The sequence below is a fragment of the Cydia fagiglandana genome, chromosome 14, assembly GCF_963556715.1.
Source record: "Cydia fagiglandana chromosome 14, ilCydFagi1.1, whole genome shotgun sequence".
In the NCBI taxonomy this organism is placed as follows: Eukaryota; Metazoa; Arthropoda; class Insecta; order Lepidoptera; family Tortricidae; genus Cydia; species Cydia fagiglandana.
The window spans coordinates 10,568,773-10,589,711 of NC_085945.1; the positions used below are offsets into that span (position 1 = coordinate 10,568,773).

The following is a 20,939-nucleotide window of genomic DNA, read 5'->3' on the forward strand; positions in this document are numbered from 1 at the left end:
TTAGCGTTTATGACAGCTACATCCCCAGCTTCAGATGTTTCTTCAGATCAGCCGGCCTAGCCAAGGTTACAATCGCTATCGCTTCGACAACGAAAACCATTATGTCTCTCTATCACACTTCCATATTAGTGCGACAGTGGCAGTTGCTTTTCGATCGCTACGGAGCGTAAGCGATCGGCATCTTGGCTACGCGGCCAGGGTCCGACGCCGTACCGCACAAATCGATTTTGGGTACTCTGTGCTAACATATTCTTCTTCCTTGTCGTAACTTCATGGCTGAGGGACGTGACGATTGTGGACACTATAAGATTGTTATTCTAAGCTAAGATTGTGTAAATGTTCTCAGCATGATGAAGTAGGAACAGGAGTTTCTTAAAATCTGTAAATGGACAAATAGTAAAAAATCTACAAGGTGATTCGACGATTTGGTGCAACCGTAGATTAGAGGAATTTATAATGATATAAATATGTAGGTCAATGTATGAAAGTGGACGGTGGTAAAGATATGATTGAGTGCAAAGTGTCCGAAAACGACGTCGAGGATAGGGCGAAGTGGAAGCAACTAACACGGAAAGCTGACCCCATCACCATGTGGGATACATAGCTCGGAAGAGAGAGAGAGAGAGTATGAAAGTGGACGGTCACATGGCAAAATCGAAAATAGATTAATGGACAAAAATCTTTTTTTCTAGCATTAGAAAAAAGGTTACAATTTTGACGTGTATTTTTATTGAAAAACACTGTAGAAAATTAAGTCACGGTAAATATGTAACAATTATGAATAATATACCTACTATTAGTTACATAATTTGGCTTTTATAAATAATAATACTAGTTGTTACTGATTTTTAAAAAGCATTTTTCATTTAAAAGACACGTCAATATCGCGTACTCGTAGTCTTTTTCTAATGCTAAAAACTATACCTAAATTACCTAATTGGTTGCCAATATAGAACAGGGGGGGGGGGGGGCACCCGAAAATGAGATGGGAAAATGATTTCCCACCACATTAGGTATAATAAAGAGATGATTGGTTTAAAGGAGGCCTTTGTCTGAAACCCCTACCTACCTGGCTAGTTGGACAAATGAAATAAAGTAAATCTTTACTAAGTCAGGGAATAATGGCATTAATGGCTATTATAATTAAATTCAAGTGTGTATTTGCTTACCATAGACATGGTCATAACCCCAACGGGGAGTATGCCACCAGCTTTGATGGCTAATGGTGTCTGCACGTTGTTAAGGAACATAAGAAATATCCTCCGGTTTCGAATATCCATACATACCCAAGGAAGCTCGTACACTTTGTCCGGAAGGATGTCACCCTGTTGTTAATAAAACTTGAAAACATGATGCACTTTTGTGCAGTAAAGAGATAGGGAAGATATCAGCCTGTCAGTTAAACCCAAAAGGTGACAGAGCAGCTGCCGCGAAAACCGAAATTCGCAAATTGCGGGGATCTTTCTCTTTTACTCCAATGAAGGCGTAATTAGAGTGACAGAGAAAAATCCCCGCAATTTGCGAACTTCGATTTTCGCGGTTATAGCCCAGTTCTGCCGTGTCACGCGCAACTCATGTTTTAGCTTTAAAAAATGAGTTTTGCTTTCGAGATATAAATTACGTTTAAAGTTTGAATAATTCAAATGCTGTTATCGTTGACAATTTATCGTAATTTTTTTTTATATTTCCTTCATTTACATGAAGGAAATTGGTCACAGAATAGGTGCTAAAAATTTTTTCTCGTCTTTCATTTTATTCGAGTTTAGGAGTTCAATATGACCAACTCTTCTATACAATATTGGCCACACGAAGTAATGTAAGTCATGTTACATGACATACGCGCAACTTATTTTCTATACATTTGAATAAAAATATTGTACATGATTCATCGGCCGGTCATGCGTAACTCCATGGTGATATTTTGGTATGGTTTTGGTTGTGTTAATCATGCATATAATATATCATCCGCAAAAAAAAATCATGACTTTTAAAGTTACGTTGACTGTACATGACGTTAAGTTTTAAAGACTAAACTAGTTATTCGTAAACGTTAAATTTAAACTAGTAACTAGTTATTCGTAACTCATGTAACTTAAATTAGCTGAGTTGCGCGTGACACGGCATAGTTTCGAACAACTGACAGGCTGGTATCGTCCGGCGAACTGGTATTCTGTGGGCCACTTAAAATAAATTCTTATTACGAAATCGTTCTATTAATGAAAGCCTGTGTTAATTTTTTAACACAGTAAAAAAACTGTTTTGTAAAAAGTTGGTTCTTAATTTAGAAAACGGGTTCCAATAAAATTGGATGAGACGGTTTTAATTGGCGTTTATTATTGTCGAGTTAAAAAAAAGTAAGATTAATTAATATGTATTGGAATTGGAATAAGGATATTGATTTATAAGTTTACCATTCAAAATTCTACCTAATTCTGAAGTAATCGGTGTTGAGAAATCCATAAAGCCCGTACCAGCCTGCATGAAATTGAAAAATGATAAGTATAAAATACAAAATAAAAGTTTCTTATAGGTACCGTACCTTTGAACGAACGAGTTCGAAAATAACCGATGTTTCTATTAGCTGCTGGAATATAATCACCGTCATTAGTCCGTATCTCCATAGGTCCATAGGGTCCTGACAAAAAAAAAACTAAATTTAAATGCCATCTAAATGAGCGGCCATCTACACGTTACGGTGACGTGATCGCCTTACGCTGTCTCGAGTTTATCATTTTTTCCCCACCTCAAAAAGTGCCCAGCGCCGCTAAAGAAGATTTGACTTCAAAAACAAAAATGTCGAACAGAGGTCTCGGTAGTGTTTTTTTGTATAGGTACAATCTGTTCATCTCAGATGAGTCGGGTGGCAAGAACATTTGCAAAAAAATTGTTACTTCCTGGTCACTATTTTTTGCTTGATGCCCCCCCCCCCCATCAAGCCTGTTTTCTAATTTTTTGTCAACTCTTATTTTCTAGTTTTTCCCATATATGACAGCAGATAGTTATTATAAGAAAAAGTATACCAGTGAAGAGCATTTCAGCAGCATAACACAGCCACTTAGTTGGTTAAAAAGGAGATAACAGCATAACGGGGTGCTGAACGCTTCTGAAGTCCTTGACATGAACCTGGAAAATTATTTAAGTCGTATCATTGTTGTATTATAGTGTTAATTAAGTGAGCCGTACTGAAACACTCTGGATTCTGATATATGAGACGATTTATTTTGTCTAAGTGGCCAGTTCCAGGAATTTTCAGTATGCCCTAAATAGTTTAAAAACGCTATAATATACACTACCTACGATAGTTAAGTATATCGTAATGGCTTGTTAATCTTATTATCCTATGTTTCAATGGATTGTAGCCTTATGTTGAAACGAAATTAAACAATAAGGTAATACAAGTTTTAAAAAATACATATAGGTATTATAGGTATTAAAAATAGTTAACTTACTCTTTAATTTTTTGATGGCGCTTTATTATATCTTTTAATCGACTTGCCATATCTTCTTGTGTAGCAGGAACTGAATAGTTATTTTCAAAACATTGAAGACTCGGCCGCACGAAATATTTCAGATCATGAATAAGAATATTTAAATGACCCCAAATATGAAACACTATGGTAAAAATTAAGAGATCATACATACAAATACAAATAGCTACGTTATAGGACGCGTACCAGTTGTAAATAAATATAATGATGTAATCACGGTATAAGGTGTACTGATTTAATGGTATCTCATAATCAACAGCGTGTTGAAATGTAGCGTTTTGTGGCCTGTGTTCACTGAACATTCCAGCTTTGTAGCTTTTGTATAAAGGTACCATGTTATACAAAATTAATGCTACGAATGTCTGCGATCGGCTAGCGACAGAAACTATTGTGCACATTTTATTGATCCGATCGTACACCTGAAATGATAGAGTTAGTTTTTATTTATATATGTCGGCGGCCGATCGTAAGATCAGGCAGATCGTAATGTTCCTGTGTAATGTTTTGACGATAGTCACATTAAACCAATATATAGGTAAGATAGTTTCGTTAGGTTGCTTCAGATGCCCGAAGGGCAAACTGCCCATAAATAGGAGGCCCGCGTAGCGGGGCTCCGTCGACTCAGGGAACGAGTCAAAGATTTTCACGTTAATACGTAACGTAAACGTTATGCCTAGGAATTTCACGATATGCCTGATCTTACGATCGGCCGCCGACATATACATAGGTACTTAAAAACATGGCTGATATTAAGCAAATGAGTATTTATATTAGTAGCATTAAGTGTCTACATTAAATTTTATGGTTTATTGATGATATTATGCCATTATGCCAATCCCACGATGGATACGTTTGTAATTGTAATACCTAACATTACATTACAATCAAAAATACAAATCATTTCAAACAACTAAACATAAAAATACTTAAGTCATTGAGTCAAAAGTTTGTTAAAAGGTTAAAGGATGATTCACGCTAGACCGGAGCCGGTATAGGTCGGAGCGTCCGGCATGTCATTTTCTATGACGGCTGATCGGTGATCACGTGGTGCTTTCCATAGAAAACGAAGCGCCGGATACTCCGGCCTGGCCCCGGCCCGGTCTAGCGTGAGTCATCCTTGTACTTATAATTTTGTATAGGTATACCTGAATCGAATCTGCGTCGTGCCTGTGGTGGATTAAATGAAAGTCCAAAATGAATTTGTTCACGACCGAACAATACTTCTCCTGGAAGGGTAGGAACAATCTTTGCTGAAAAAAAAAACTAATTAATTAACTGTCATTGTTTTTATTGAATAATTGTTATGGGACATTTTTTTACAAATCGATCCAGGCCCCGTAGCCAACGTGTCAATCGCTTACGCTCCGTAGCGATCGAAACGCAACTGTCACCGTCGCACTAATATGGAAGAGTGATAGAGAGACACAAAGCGATTCGATGGCGAAGCGATAGCGATTGTCACCTTGGCTAGGACACCAGTTCCACATTAAGGATGACTCGCTAGACCGGGCCGTGCCCGGGCCGAAGCGTCCGACATGGGCCACATGGCATTTTCAATGACGGCTGATCGGTGATCACGTGTTCCACAGAAAACGATGCGCCGTAAGCTCCGGCCCGGCCCGGTCTAGCGTGAGTCATCCTTTAAGCTGCCTTTTGCGAGTACACGTATTTCTAATTCTTGAGTTTTATCTTGGAAAAACTTTGAGTAGGTACTTCATCATCATCATCTCAGCCTATATACGTCCCACTGCTGGGCACAGGCCTCCTCTCGAGCGCGAGAGGGCTTGGGCTATAGTCCCCACGCTAGCCCAATGCGGATTGGGGACTTCACATACAACTTTGAATTTCTTCGCAGATGTATGCAGGTTTCCTCACGATGTTTTCCTTCACCGAAAAGCGACTGGTAAATATCAAATGATATTTCGTACATAAGTTCCTAAAAACTCATTGGTACGAGCCGGGGTTTGAACCCGCGACCTCCGGATTGTAAGTCGCACGCTCTTACCGCTAGGCCACCAGCGCTCATAGGTACTTACCTATCAGAAATTTGAGTTTCAATAATAACATACTCACAATACATATAGCTGATAGCATTACGTTGAGATACATTTGTCCAAAATCAGTGTCTACGTGCTTCTTCCAATAAGTTATGGTTGTACAAATGTTCATAACAAGAAGCATAATTAGCATACAACGGTAAATAGTTGAAATATTTGTCGTGATATTTGAGCCTCCAGATACTTTGTGTGGCCATGATGCGATGCTGTTGAGCCAGAATCTAAGTGTTTTCATGTAATTCAAAGAGAATACATTCGCCGGATCACTGAAAAGATATACTCTAGGGTATTAGCTTTTCACATGTCAAGTTTGATATAATTAATATATTTGACCACTTAAGTATAATATTTTTCACCTAAATATATCAACAAAATGATGCTTGTCATTTTTATGCTATAACCTCGTGCCACCCAATGTACATTAGGATGTACGCTCAGTTTCGATGGAATATCAATTAATTAAAAACAAAGTATGAAGCATTTCATTTATCTCGTAAAATTTTCGAACAAATGAAATGAAACCCAATTGAAAATACAAGATTCTAACTTACTTGGCTTATAATTTTGGTATGGTGGGCGGCACGAGGATAGGTAGGTATTTTTAACGAACATTTTGTAATATTTGTAATTATTAGGTATTTGTAACATTAAGTTAGGTAAGTGGAACACAAGTATTTATTAAGAATTCATGATTAGGTCTCCTTTACCCACGTTAAATAAAACCTAACCAGATACTATCAAAATTACCTGGGCATGGTCGTGTATTATGTTGGAACCAACAGAAAATTTACTATGACAAAAGCACTCTATACTATCTATTCTCTTTGGTTGGAACGTAACGACTGGCCTGAATAGGCGAAACGGCTAAAAAAACCCTTATTACATAGAGTGATAATAATATGCTATTAATAAGCCAGTCATAATTAGGACTTAGGAGTAAATTATTACTATTGTTACAGGAAAATATTAGGTAATTATATGTTATATTTATTAAGAAAAATATAGGGTTTTCTAGTTATCCGATAAATGATACTTTACGGACCAGTTTAATATGTTGAAGAATAGTTGTCTAGAATTTTTCTTTTTTAGGTTTCCATACCTTAAAAGGAAAAAACGGAACCCTTATATTACAGGATCACTCGTGCGTATGTCTTTAGTGGTAAATGGTAAATGGTGGTCGTCTGTGCGGAAAGAGAAGAGTCGTGGAATGTATGGGGCCCGATACATTCCAAGACTCTTCTCTTTCCGAACGAATCTATACGTACAGCATCCACTTAAAATATACTTGTCTGAACTAAAACGCATAGATATGTCAATTTTTTATTTTTTATTTAACCGGTTTTTGTTTTCTTCGTGATGATGCACGTCACATGTGACATGTATTCTCCGTCTCATTCGTCCGTCAATGTTCTTAACACGATAAAATAAGTGCACGACGTTTTTATAATCTGTAACATTATATTATAATATTATTAATTAATTTTAATTAATTACACATAATTTAGATATATTAGTTTCATATTTTTTTTTAAACATACCTAAGGTGGTTCGACTAGGTTACTCAAAGCTTATACCTCGTTAGATGGCGCTAAAAAGATAACGATGATTTACGCATGATTTGTGTATGAAATAAAATTTCTATTAATTTAGCGCAAACCAATATTCGAAAGTAGATAAATGCGGAACAATTTATGTAGTAATAGTGTGTAGTGACTTCATAAAAGGCGATTGAATTTTGTATGAAAATCGAACCACCTTATGTCACCTAATTTTATAAATTTTGTGACAACTGGCTTGCACAAAGCGGCGGACGACACGATGGTAGCATAATAGGGTCAAACAGATCACTGTGTTACGTTCGTTCCTGTAGACATACACAAGAGTTAAGGACTTTAAAGGTTAATTTTCTTATTTAACCCTTACCCACGTAAAAAGGTCCTCCTTTTATTTACAGAACTATGATAAAATCATTACTTACATGCCCACAAGCTGTTAACTATTGCCCACAGGAGAGAAAAATGTACAGTTCGCGCGAACACGCTAGTTTTCTCTAAAGAACGTAACACAGTGATCTGTTTGACCCAATATCGCATTGTCATCCGATTTATACATGCATGGAAAATTTCAGCTCAATCAGAAACCGGGAATGGATCAAATTTGACTTGCAAGATTTGATTACAGACAGACAACGGGACAGGCGAAACTAAATAAAAGCTTGTAAAAATAATGTGGTAATTACCGTAGACATAGTGAGCACTCCGACTGGCACCATGCCTCCGGCCTTCAGGGCCAGTGATTTCTGCACGTTATGGAGGAGGATCAACACGACCCTCCTGTTCCGCAAGTCCATGTCTTCCCACGGCAGCCGGTACACGTGGCGCGCGACAGTGTCACTCTGCCCGAAAAATTGCACTTATTTGGGCATTTTCATTTAACTTGTACAAGTTAAGCGCGACTTAAGTCGTGTTTCAGTAACGTCTAACCGTTACATTCCTGACAAAATGTATGGGATTTGACATTGACCATCAGTTTTGTAACGATTGCTAACCGGCCGTTAAAGGTGTTCAATTAAGTGAAAATTCCCATTTAACACATTCACTGCCCCCGACGCACATGTGGTTCCACCGTCATACAAGTTTGTTCCTAGTCCACGCCCTTTGGCAGTGACTGCGTTAACAGGTGGCAAAGAATGGCGGTCCGTTTAAGAGCATATAGAGTAGGTGTCATGTACTGATTAGACAAACTAGAAAAACTGCCTTTGGAGGGCTGGTCGACATGGACAAACTTCACCATAGGTAAATTTTTTAATACGCGTTATACATTCTGTTTTATTATCTTTCCTAGTCAGAGCACGATTTATGCCATTTAAACGGATCACAACAATTTTTTTTACATCCACTACGTACACAGACTTATTTATAGGCACAGATACGTTAAAGTGACATTCCATTTCCAACTGCAGCTGCAATACTGTTTATTTTACTATGGAAACGCGTCGCTGTCATTGTCATTGTCAATTTCTATAGTAAGTAGTATTGCAGCTGCAGTTGGAAATGGAATGTCACTTTAAGTGATAACGTTTGAATTAAGGCAAGTACAAAACATTTCAGACCTTTGAGTTGACAAGTTCGAAAATAACTGATGTTTCTATTAATTGTTGAAACACCATGATCGTTAATAATCCATATCTTCCCAAAGCGATTGGGTCCTGTGAAAACAAACTGTCACAATTATTAAGCGAGGGGAGAAGTATCTGTACAGATACAGCGCAAAGACTTATGGTAACATTCTATTTCTAACCGCAGCTGCACTACCGGTACGTCCGGTACTGAACGCGTCGCTGTCATTGTCAATTTCCATAGTAAAATGCACAGTAGCGCAGCTGTCGTTGGAAATGGACTGTCACCTTAACACAAAATTACAGAAGGTATTAAGCACAGCATGTGAAGATGACTTTATATACAAAGCCAATCAATCTATTAATAATAAAAACAAACGAAACAATCAAGAGTGAACAGGCACCTTCTGGGCGAGCTCGCTCCATCGTAGGCCACGTCTACGCCTCGGCTAGTCTGTGGCCATGAGTAAGCCCATTCATAATAATAATAAAAAAAAAAACGGTGAACTGAAATAATCATGTGGGAAATCGATTGCCAACTAATGATGTCAGCAAAAACTAGTACTATACCTATTTACATACAAAATAGTTGTGGTTGATATTTAAACGATCACAGGCACCTTCTGGGCGAGCTCGCTCCATCGTAGGCCACGTCTACGCCTCGGCTAGTCTGTGGCCATGAGTAAGCCCATTCATAATAAAAAAAAAAAGATCAGCAAAAAAGTACTAAACTAACCTAGGAACTAAAAGCACAGCAAAAATAACTATTTACACAGCAAAATAGCATTCTGAAGTACGAAATAAATAATGATTCTGCTGTGAAAGTCAGTTTTTTTTAAATGGCTCCATGAAAGCGCGTGTGTTTAAAATTTTCTGTAAATTGAGCAAACGAAAACGAACTCACCGGTGAAGAGCATTTCAAGAGTAAGACGCAACCGCTCAGCTGGTGAAACAGGAGGTAACAGCACAGAGATATACTAAACGCTTCTGAAGTGCATCTCATAAACCTGAAAAGTAGAACTGTTTAATATTTAAAATAACAGGTATTTGGAGACATCTATGTAAGATATTCTCCAAATATTTATTAAGTACCTATTTACTTTACATTTTTAGGGTTCCGTACCTCAAAAGGAAAAAACGGAACCCTTATAGGATCACTCGTGCGTCTGTCTGTCTGTCTGTCCGTCTGTCACAGCCAATTTGCTCCGAAACTACCGGACCAATTAAGTTGAAATTTGGTACACATATGTAAGTCTGTGACCCAAAGACGGGTATGTAACGTCAACAAATGAATTTTAAACATAGGGGCTACTTTTGGGGGGTAAACGATTAAATTAAAAAACAAAGTTTTGAAAACTATATCGTGTTACATATCAAACGAAAGAACTCATTTTGAGAATCTCAAATATATTTTTCTTATAAATTTAAGATAAAAAATTTAGAAGTTATTCAAGAAAATAGACAAAAAATTACCATTCCCCCCCCCTCTATCTCCGAAACTACTGGGTCTAAAATTCTGAAAAAAATACACAAAATAGTCCTTTACCTAAAGATGACAGGAAAACCTATTAGAAATCTAGAGTCAAGCGTGAGTCGGATTTAAGAACGAAAATGCGGTTAACGTTTTTTTAGGGACACAGCCGCAATGGTTTAAGTGAAACGTGATGTAGACAGCTATTGCGAAGGCCCTAGGCCGATATCCGCATAAGGCCGAAGACCCGAAGCGTCCCAAAGAGGCGTGCCTTTAGCTTCAAGCGTGAGTCGGACTGAAGACAAAAAATGCGACTAGGCTGTATCTGGCAATTAGCCGCAATGGTACTTGTAGTACAGTCAACAGCAGAAGTTGCTGAGCGGGCGAGGTGTTCAAAATTACCTTCACATGCTCTTATTGTCTTAAGTATAAAGTCGCGTCCAGATCATTTTAAACCACTCGCCCGCTTAGCAACTTCTGCTGCTGACTGTACTGATTGATTAGGATACGTTTTACGTGTTACGTGTTTTAAAAAGCACTAGGTATACAGGGTGGCTAAAAAATAAACTAAGTGTATTCCCGTTGCCAACGTGCAACCCTGAAATCGCGAAGAAAAATTTGTCTGTTTCATACATTTTGGCTGTTCCGTTTTCTATGGGAGGATACTTCTTTTTTCGCGATTTCGGGGTTGGTCCCGTACTAAAAGTAGCTCAGTATAATCCCAAAACCTCCTCGTACTTTGATCACCCTCCTGTAGGTATTATCTCTCTTCGGCCTTCGCTTTTAAAACACTTTCGGAAGTTGTCGGAAGCGCGACCCGTCGGACGCTCGAGTTTTCAGCTCTACGCATTTGGACACTTGTATTATTGTTCGGCATTTAATCTTCAGAGATATAGAGATATAAGCCACCATGCCAGAAAACTTCATGTTACATCTGGTTTTTGATTGACCCATTCGGGTTTTTCAAGACGTTTCACTCACGTCACATTTCACGTACAAAAAAAAGTGTTGAAAATTGTGTGATGTACGGAACCCTTGAAACGCGAGTCCGACTCGCACTTGACCAGTTTTTTTTTGTTCATTTTCGCAGATGATGCAAACAAAATCTGTCTTTGAAAAATGTTCAAAGCCTTTAAGCTTGGCAAAAGACACGATGTTCTATTTTGAACAGCAAACTGTCCGACCGTAGATGTAAAAAATTGTCCTCAGCTGGGTTACAAAACCAAATATAAGCCAATGTCGCTCTTACCTCAGCACACTAACAATGATTCTATTTATTTATTGTCTATATTTTGGGTTATGTTTCCACTTATTATTCAAATTTCAAGCAATTGCTCTAAGACATTATTCTATTAATACTCTTATAAACTTACTCTTTGATCATTTGATGATGTCTGACAATGCCTTTTAATCGACCAAACACGTCCTCTTGCGTAAACTGACCTGGAGCCGTCATCGTGAAGGCTTGAGGGGTTATTAAAGGGAATTGTTCCAGGTCATGTATAAGTATGTTTATGTGACCCCAAATATGGAACACGATGGAAAAAACTAACGCATCGTACATACAAATTCCAATACAAGCGTTGTAAGAAACGTAGATATTGTAAAAGAACACAATCAGATAACCATCGAGGGTTCCATACTGGTCGAAAGGTAAATCAAAGTAAACAGAGTGCTGGAATGTGCCATTGGCTGGTCTATGGTTGGTGAACATTCCGGCTTTAATGTTGTTATATAAAGGAATGCCGTTATAAATCAGCGGTAAGCCAGTTGTGTGTGACACGCTTACTGCAGTAACGATGGCACAAATTCTGTTGACCCGATCGTACACCTGCAACAAAGTTATATATAGATGTAGTGCGTAATTGTTTTCCATCGTGTTTTCTCGGAAACGTTCGTATTTGTCATGCTATTTCAGTCAACAGTACTTTTTGTTCCGAGACTGATTAAAGTAGTCAGAGACGTTCGTACGTTTCCGTGAAAATACGATGGAAAATATTTTAGCGCTACATCTGTACAATTGTACATGCCATATTTTTAGTGTAACTTGGGACTTTAGTGGCAATTAAGAAGTGCTTTATTAATACTTTTACTCTACCTAAAGGTTCCAGTTTTTACCAACCTGCGCAGCGTTTTCCGTTTTGTGCTTGTGGTGGATTAAATGAAATTCCAAAACAAATCTTTTTATCATTAAACAGTACTTCTTTTGAAACGGCAGGAATAATCTTTGCTAAAAATAAAGATGATAAAATTGTTCAAATCTATTTAAATCGAACTAAAATCATAAATAGCAGCCTGGCATCTTAATGTAGGTATTATCTACGAGTATGCTGATGTTTTAGAGTAAGACCCGAAAGAGAACAACATTTTTGACCTTCCGTTGTCAAACTTTGATATCAGGCGTTGCTTGTAAAAGTTCTCTTAGAACAAGGTTTTTGTATATTGCCATCATCTTTTTAGCATTAATCCGGCTTTTTATGTCCATTTTGTGCAATTACTCACAAGATACACGCTGGCCAACATCATATTGACATACGAGTGCGCGAAATCATGGTTCACATACTTCTGCAGGTAAGATATAGTAGTAGCCATGTTGAACACCACAAAAATGATAAGTAAATATCGGTACAATGATGCCGCTTGCCTCCAAATGTTTGAGCCCTCGAACTCTTGGTTAGGCCATGACGCAATCATGTTGAGCAAAAATCGAATTCTGCTCATGTAGTTCAATGTGAAGACATCTTTCGGATAGCTAAAACAAACTGTTTTATAGAAAAAAATATACTAGAGCGCCATATAAAATGATCTTGATCTGAGGGCGCAGCATGGTTCCATTATATCGCCTGTCATTATGCCCACCATTATCGCACTTACATACATGTTAGAACGCGACAGGCGACAAGCGATAAAAAATTAAAAATGCGACTGTGCAGTGCTATCGCCGCTGATAAATTATGAAAGATAGAATACTATTTGGCCGGTAGATGCCGCTAGTACCTACAGTTGCTTGTTGTGAAAACGTTGCAAGCGCTTGAATGATATAGGTACGTACATAAAGGTACGATAAAGCTAGTACTTAGTTACTCGTATTATTTCGACTTGATAGAACAATAAGGTGGCTTCAGTTATATTTCAGGATGTAAATAAGCAGATGATACGTTTAGAAAAAGTTAAAACATTAAACATGTTTATTTGGGAAACTAACTCGAATGCAATGTGAAACTATTCTGCGTAAATAGTTATTTTATTCGGTTGAATACCTGGGCATGATGCAGTCGTGGCATTGCACAAATACGATTTGGCTTTAAATGTTATTCCTAAATATAGCCGAACAAGCGAGAAAGGTCGTTTTGAACAAACTTATCATTACTTACTACCATCAGTAATTATCGCTGGCATGTAGGAAAAAATAATATTAGTGTTTAGAGTTCCGTGAGGAAGGATACCGTTTAAAAATTATTTTTATCTTCGCTTTTGAACTAAGATCAAATAAAAATAAAGTAGTACTTACTCGTAAAAGTTCTATGCGACTTAATAACTAGTACAAAGGTGGTTCGCGGTAGGCCCTCAGTTTCGCGCCAAGTCCGCACCTCTCTAAGGGCTCATTTAGACGATGCGAGAACTCGCATGCTAGTTTCATTGCATTGCGGGTTTTGATCGGTCGGTTGAATTGGACGTAACCAACAGCCCGCAATGTAACTAAAATCGCATGCGAGTTCGTGCGCCGTCTAAATCAGCTTTAAAAGCTCATCTAAAGTAGTCTTAAAGCGCCAGTCCATTTCTGACTGCAGCTACACTATAATTCAGTTTACTATGGAAATTGACAATAACACCTTTATATCCCGCGGAGTTTAAAAGTGACAGTTATTTTATCACGTGGATAAATGTGGATAAAGCGATCCATAATACGCCTGCTGGTGAGGGTGCGTAGTTTGAGCATGGTTAATCTCTAATTATGTTTATTTTTAATAATTATGTTTTGTTCGAACCAAAGCTTATCACGTACCTACAGAGTTTCGTTCTCTTGCTGCTAGCTAAAGAGTTCCGATCTCACAATCTTTTGTCGTGAGCTCTACAACGGAACTCTTCAATCTTCAAACTATTGTGTTTTGGAAGAAAAGTGTAAGGAAGTCGGTTGTTACAATAATTAATGTGGTTATTAAATATAATTTACTACGGCGCCAAATCACTTATAATCATTTTTTAAATATTATAAGTTAAAATATCTTCAAGAGTAGTGTCTTTCATAATTATATTATTCACCCACTGATTGTTATAGGTAGTTCACTTTTTTTTATTTGTTCTTAAAATAATAATTCACATTGTAAAATATAGGTTAAGGCTCACCTTGTGTCGTAAAGTATACTACAACAAAAAAAAACTGGAGAAGTGCGAGTCGGACTCGCCCACCGAGGATTTCGTACTTTTTAGTATTTGTTGTAATAGCGGCAACCGAAATACATCCATATGTGAAAATTTCAACTGTCTAAGGTTCATCACGGTTCATAAGATACCGTCTGATGACAGACAGACGGAGAGTGGAGTCTTAGTAATAGGGTCCCTTTATTTACCCTTTGGATACGGAACCCTATATTACCTAGTTGTTATGAAAAGGTAGTGCAATATCATCACAGTCTATTTAAGTCACCATATTTACTGTTTATAAGAAAAATATAGTTATTAGGTATATAGGTACCAACAAGCTACATAAAAATATAGGACTACTTGTAATTTTTTTTTCCACTTAACTATTTTTTTTATTCATGATACGCTAAAAATACTAAAATACATTATATAAATTACATAAAACTCGCCAAACTGTGAAGTTTGATGGCGAGATACGCTCTTATTTATGCTAGTAACTTAACCTATTTGGATTTGGGTCATACCCGTTTTATAGTAGTACAGTCAAGGAATTTAAATTCCGACCCATTTCGTACTTTGTCACAGTGACAACCGTATGAGGTCTCTAGCGGCTTTCATATTGATTGTCACTGTGACAAAGTACGAAATGGGTCGGAATTTAAATTCCTTGACTGTACCAAGTAGTACCTACTTGAGACTCAAGTCATATTATAATATATTCGTAAGTACACTATGAAATAGGGGATATTACTGAAATGTTCTGCCGCCAGAGTGCAGCACCTCTGTATCTGTACATAACTTATACATACTGTGCCTTAAGCTGTTTATTGACAAGTTTTCACAGACAATAAAATATGACAGGTGGCTTGTACTGGAGTCAGTTACGGATCGCTGCCATATATGACCCAAAAATTTTTTATTAAGCTATGAGCTTCATCACATATGATCTCTGAGTAATTCTAAGCATTTCTAGCCTCGGAGGCGATAAGAAGCGTGCGTCTAGTCGAGGAGGGCGGGGTACAAAGATGGCCGCCACCCGTCATCATTCAAAAAAATCTGTTCTGGTCTTGGTGGCTACTAGGGCAAGTTTGGTATCATTTTCGTATAAACCGAAGACGTAGAATTCATTGCTGATATTTGTTTTTTTCAGTTTCATAGTAATTTTGCAAGAAAAACGTAAAAAGAAAAAAATTTGGGATGGAGGTTTTTGCTTTGAGAGCTAATAACTTTTGTATAGTAGCCAAAAGTGTCATACAAAAAATACTATAATAAAGCGCAATTCATGCAGCTTCTAAACATATACATGTTTAGTAATATCCTACTGCAAAAAGATGGTGAAACATTATTAAATGACCGCAGCGCGGGTAGTTGGACTCTCGCTAGGCGGCATTTATCTTACAAAATGGTCGAGTACGAGTATCTACGTAGGTAACTATGCTTACTTTGCTAGATTTTATGATGACGAATAAAATGCTTTCTGTATATTTAATGTCCGCAGATTCCAGTACACAGACATAATTCTGGTATAGGTTAAAAAAATAGACACAGGTATCCCCATGTCTAAAGAGGAGGGCGGCTCGCTTAACAAATAAGATCATGTACAACCGCAATTTCAGGTTGGGTTAGGTTAGGTTCGTTAGTTACCTTTTATCCCTCAGAGCAGAAAATAGAAGCCCCGCGAGGCGGGGCTTCGTTGGTTTGTCACCAAGTCATACTTGCATAACCTATATTAGTATGACAAATATACATAGCTGTTATGATTTCTAAATGTAAGCTCTCCGCATAATAGGGTATATCCTTAAACTACGTTCAAAAGAGAGGTATGGGCACTGTAAATGTCATCTCGCTTTGTGTGGTAGGGCACAGCACAGCGGATGTCATTCCAGATCTATCCGAGCAGAGCCCAACTGGGGAAGTACGTACTTACCTCCACCTTACAGAAAACACCGGTTAAATAACACAGGGTCCACTCAAATCGTTGCAAGTGCATTAAAATTAAAGTGCATAAAATTATGTCTGTATGATGATGAATTATGTCTGGATGAAAGTATTTTATTCGTCATCATAAAATCTAGCAAAGTAAGCATACCTACGTAAATACTCGTACTCGATCATTTTGTAAGATAAACGACGGTCCGCAAGATAAACGAAAGTCCAACTACCCGCGCTGCGGTCATTTAATACGCTGGTTTAACGATGCTCTTGGATCAAAATATTATGTAATTGTGATTTATCTCTAATAAATAAATAAATAAATAATTTTTTCACCATCTTTTTGCAGTAGGATATTACTCAACGTGTATATGTTTAGAATCTGCATGAATTACGCTTTATTATAGTATTTTTTATATGATATTTTTGGCTACTATACAAAAGTTATTAGCTCTCAAAGCAAATATCTCCATCCTAAATTTTCATCTTTTTACGTTTTTCTTGTAAAATTACTATGAAGCTGAAAAAAATAAATATCAGCAATGAATTCTACGTCTTCGGTTTATACGAAAATGATACCAAACTTGCCCTAGTAGCCACCAGGAGCAGAACAGATTTTTTTGAATGATGACGGGGGCGGCCATCTTTGTACCCCCCCGCCCCTTATGGCCTCCCAGGCTTGAAATGCTTAGAATTACTCAAAGATCATATGTGATGAAGCTCATAGCTTAATAAATTTTTTTTGGGTCAACTTCATAACTGACTCCGCTATTGTTAACAAGGGCCTACCGGTAAACGCGAAAATCGAAATTTAGTTATCTGCCTCTTTATCGCTCGAATATGCAACAGTGATAAAGAGATTACATAACGAAATTTCGAATTTCTTGTTTCGCGGTAGGCCATGTGATTGACGTGACGTGTGATGTGTCAATGTTTGTTTACTGTATGTGCCACAAAGGTGCCATCTACGCAGAGGTTTGCCTAATATTCCCTATTACAAGTGGAACTTGCAGATTTGCCTCGTGGCTATGTTAAACAGCTGTTTAGTATGGCCGAGCCACAGGTGAAGTGGCATTTAGTCTAAATAAAATACAAAGTTAGCTGTTATTACCATTCCTAGGCAATTAGAAACACGAGGCAAAGTATTTATGAAAGAGAGAACACTTTAGAGTTAATGCCAGCTACATAAATAAAGTTGTTTTCAAACTAAAGAACCGTTTACAGGCTTCTCTGGGCTAGTTGCTAAAGCTTTACGTCCTAGGTCTAAATTCCATTGAGGGTATTTTTTTTTATTTATTATTATTATGAATGGGCTTACTCATGGCCACAGACTAGCCGAGGCGTAGACGCGTACGCGAGGTGGAGGCGTATTTATATGCTTGATGAGAATTTTTGATAATAGTTAGAAATGGCGGGAGTAATTGAGCGTCAGTAGGGTTTATGGCACAAGACCATTGTGAGTTCACTCTAATAATGACAACGAAGTATTTGACGTAGGTATTTTAAATTTCTTGAAGCTTCTTATCGCTTGGTCTAGGTAGGTACAGCAGCCCATAGAGCCACTAGTTTAAAACGAGACAGATTTCACTGGTCAAGGCGTCTACCAACAAGTATCATCTATGTAGAACGAACCGATTTTAGTAAATTGTAGCGATAAAAAGACTGGAATAATTTGTGTGTTATCTGTGTTTTACCTAGTAACGCAATTATGCTGTCAACCGGTGAAATCGACAATTCAGATAAGTTCTGACCTAAAGCTGATCCCGAGGTCGGGAAAATACACACGACAAAAACATCATGATACGAGTGAGATAAAAATTATGAGGAAAAAAGAGTTGTTAGGCGACCGGTGAATTAACATGCAGTTTTAATGCGGTAACAAATTACGAACACAACACAACATCGATTTTGCAAAACTGCACAGTGCGTCAAAAACTTTATTAGTAGGTAGGTTTTCTTTAATATAAAATTATATATATAATGTATACGGACTATAAGCCTAAAATTTTCGTAATTTCGCCTTCCCGACATGTTAAAACCATCTACTTCTTAATAGTTACATGATGAAAGCCTTAGAAAAATGTATCCAAGTCAAAGACACTCATTTTCCTGAACCTTTTTGACCCCAGCTGACCAGACCCATCCACACCTCACGTTTTAGGAACTTTATTTTCCTATTTCGCTATCTAGGCCTAATGGAATTATATTATCTAGACTAGGGTGTTGCTTATTTCGTCGATGTTAAAATTATCTACGTCTCACCCGCTTAATTTATTCTCTTTCATTAAAAAACAAATGTGGATTGTGTTCAGAATTTGCAATTACGTTTTAGTTTTAGTGGTTTTTTTAGTGGTCCAAATTTTGAAAATTTGGACCCTCCATACAAAATTATTATTATTTTTAAATTTTTTCTCGTTTTTTCTTTATGAGACAACGGGTCAGGGTGTTATGTGCAGTTTAACATATAACCACTATTTTTTTAGGCGTTCTAAATATTGATTCAGCAGTGCGCACTCCTAAAACAGGAATAAAAATTATTTAAAATATATACTTACACTTACTTTAACTAGGTATACCTACTATTGAATTACATATTGATAGCTTCCATATACCTTGATTCACTATCACGGTTGAAAAAAATTATATATATATAAAAAAATATTGTATGAAGGATACAAATTTTCAAATCCCGGTACCGAATCCTAAAACGAAAATAAAAAATCTGAAAAAAATCCACATTTCTTTCGTAGTGGAAGAGAATAATTTAAGCGGGTGAGACATAGAAAATTTTAACTTCGACGAAATAAGCAACACCCTAATCTAGACGGAGAATTCAATAGCTCGGTTAGTTGGCATGCAATGGATTGTAATTTAAGACTAGCGTATTACGTATTTGACACTTGACACAAGAGTAGGTAATATGTCTTACATTTAATTGAGGTGATGCCTTGGGAAAGAACAATGATTCTGCCTTCATAAGAGCGCAATTATACGCCGTTCGTTGACAGTAGGCACGTGAAGAAAAACTAAGGTTTCTAAAGATCTCGAATCTTTTTTTTTTCCTCCATCCCTTAGCCTACCTAAGTGGGGCCGGGTCTCCTTGTCATTTTGCGCCAGCGTAGTTGATTCTGGGTTGTCTCTTCTGTTATGTTCAGGTTCTTTAGTTCATAAAGATAAAGAATAATTATGTAAAAAAATACTACATAAGTTATGCTTAATTTGTAGGTATAGGTTGTTAGCAACATTAAAAAAAACCGGGCAAGTGCGAGTCGGACTCGCGCACGAAGGGTTCCGTACCATAATGCAAAAAAAAACAAAAAAAAGCAAAAAGAAAACGGTCACCCATCCATGTACTGACCCCTCCCGACGTTGCTTAACTTTGGTCAAAAATCACGTTTGTTGTATGGGAGCCCCATTTAAATCTATATTTTATTCTGTTTTTAGTATTTGTTGTTATAGCGGCAACAGAAATACATCATCTGTGAAAATTTCAACTGTCTAGCTATCACGGTTCGTGAGATACAGCCTGGTGACAGACGGACGGACGGACGGACAGCGAAGTCTTAGTAATAGGGTCCCGTTTTACCCTTTGGGTACGGAACCCTAAAAAGAACTAAAAGTTCTATATTTGAAATATTAAAAATATTGTTATTTAGTTGCCTTAGCGGCACTTCTTTAATTTTCTTTCCTGTGACAATGCGTGTTTTGTGGTTTCTAAAATAAACCATATTTTACAGTACATATGGTCCTATTTTTCCGCACTAGTGCGTAAAATAGCACTTTTCGTGCGATGTCAAAAGTTTAAAGGGCCAAATGTACTGTAAAACGTTGTACGATACACGTGCGAATAGGTAATTCGCAACTCGTATCGATTTAAAACACTCCCTTCGGTCGTGTTTTAATTTATCGCCACTCGTTTCGAATTTCCTCTTTTTCGCACTTGTATCGTAAATAACTATTTTCCTACAAGATCTTTAATATTACAGTCCACTTATGCTCCACCTATGAAAGCACAAGAACTTTTCATAGGTATCATGTTATTTTTCATATTGGTGAGCATTAAAGAATAATTGTATTGTGCCTATTTTTCCCTTTTTAGGGTTCCGTACCCAAAGGGTAAAACGGAACCCTATTACTAAGACTCTGTTGACCGTCCGTCCATCCGTCCGTCTGTCACCAGGCTGTATCTCACGAACCGTGATAGCTAGACAGTTGAAATTTTCACAGATGATGTATTTCTGTTGCCGCTATAACAACAAATACTAAAAACAGAATAAAAAAAGATTTCAATGGGGCTCCCATACAACAAACGTGATTTTTGACCGACGTTAGGCAACGTCGGGCGGGCCAGTACTTGGATGGGTGACCTTTTTTGCATTATGGTACGGAACCCTTCGTGCGCGAGTCCGACTCGCACTTGCCCGGTTTTATTTTAGGAAAGTTGATTGGTGTTCTAAGTGTAAAATTGTGGACAACATGTTGTTAAGCCGATCGACGTACTCGTCATT

At 37.4% G+C, this 20,939-nt stretch overlaps 2 protein-coding genes across 2 annotated transcripts; both read right to left on the bottom strand.

The window, feature by feature from the left end:
• Window positions 1-322: 322 nt before the first annotated feature.
• Window positions 323-6,300, bottom strand: LOC134670857 (uncharacterized). The gene is made up of 8 exons (XM_063528674.1): window positions 6,293-6,300; window positions 5,562-5,826; window positions 4,634-4,738; window positions 3,450-3,907; window positions 3,021-3,123; window positions 2,540-2,635; window positions 1,170-1,325; window positions 323-379 (listed from the first exon to the last, which is right to left on the bottom strand). Exons 1-8 carry the CDS (start codon window positions 6,298-6,300, stop codon window positions 323-325), a joined length of 1,248 nt encoding a protein of 415 aa, XP_063384744.1.
• Window positions 6,301-6,920: 620 nt separating this feature from the next.
• LOC134670858 (uncharacterized) lies at window positions 6,921-13,418 on the bottom strand. Its single transcript, XM_063528675.1, has 8 exons — window positions 13,395-13,418; window positions 12,637-12,918; window positions 12,257-12,364; window positions 11,508-11,965; window positions 9,568-9,670; window positions 8,658-8,753; window positions 7,785-7,940; window positions 6,921-6,993 (listed from the first exon to the last, which is right to left on the bottom strand). Exons 1-8 carry the CDS (start codon window positions 13,416-13,418, stop codon window positions 6,937-6,939), a joined length of 1,284 nt encoding a protein of 427 aa, XP_063384745.1. The 3' UTR covers window positions 6,921-6,936.
• Window positions 13,419-20,939: the final 7,521 nt, after the last annotated feature.

Excerpts from the sequence above, each read along its gene's own strand:
- LOC134670857 (XM_063528674.1), bottom strand. Across the intron at positions 4,739-5,561 it reads TGCTATCAGCTATATGTATT|CAAAGATTGTTCCTACCCTT; the intron begins GTGAGTATGTTA and ends TTTTTTTTTCAG. Across the intron at positions 2,636-3,020 it reads TGCTGAAATGCTCTTCACTG|GACCCTATGGACCTATGGAG; the intron begins GTATACTTTTTC and ends TTTTTTTGTCAG.
- LOC134670858 (XM_063528675.1), bottom strand. The coding sequence starts at position 13,418 with ATGCCACGACTGCATCATGCCCAG. Across the intron at positions 8,754-9,567 it reads TCTTGAAATGCTCTTCACCG|GACCCAATCGCTTTGGGAAG; the intron begins GTGAGTTCGTTT and ends TTGTTTTCACAG. Across the intron at positions 7,941-8,657 it reads TCGAACTTGTCAACTCAAAG|AGTGACACTGTCGCGCGCCA; the intron begins GTCTGAAATGTT and ends TTTTTCGGGCAG.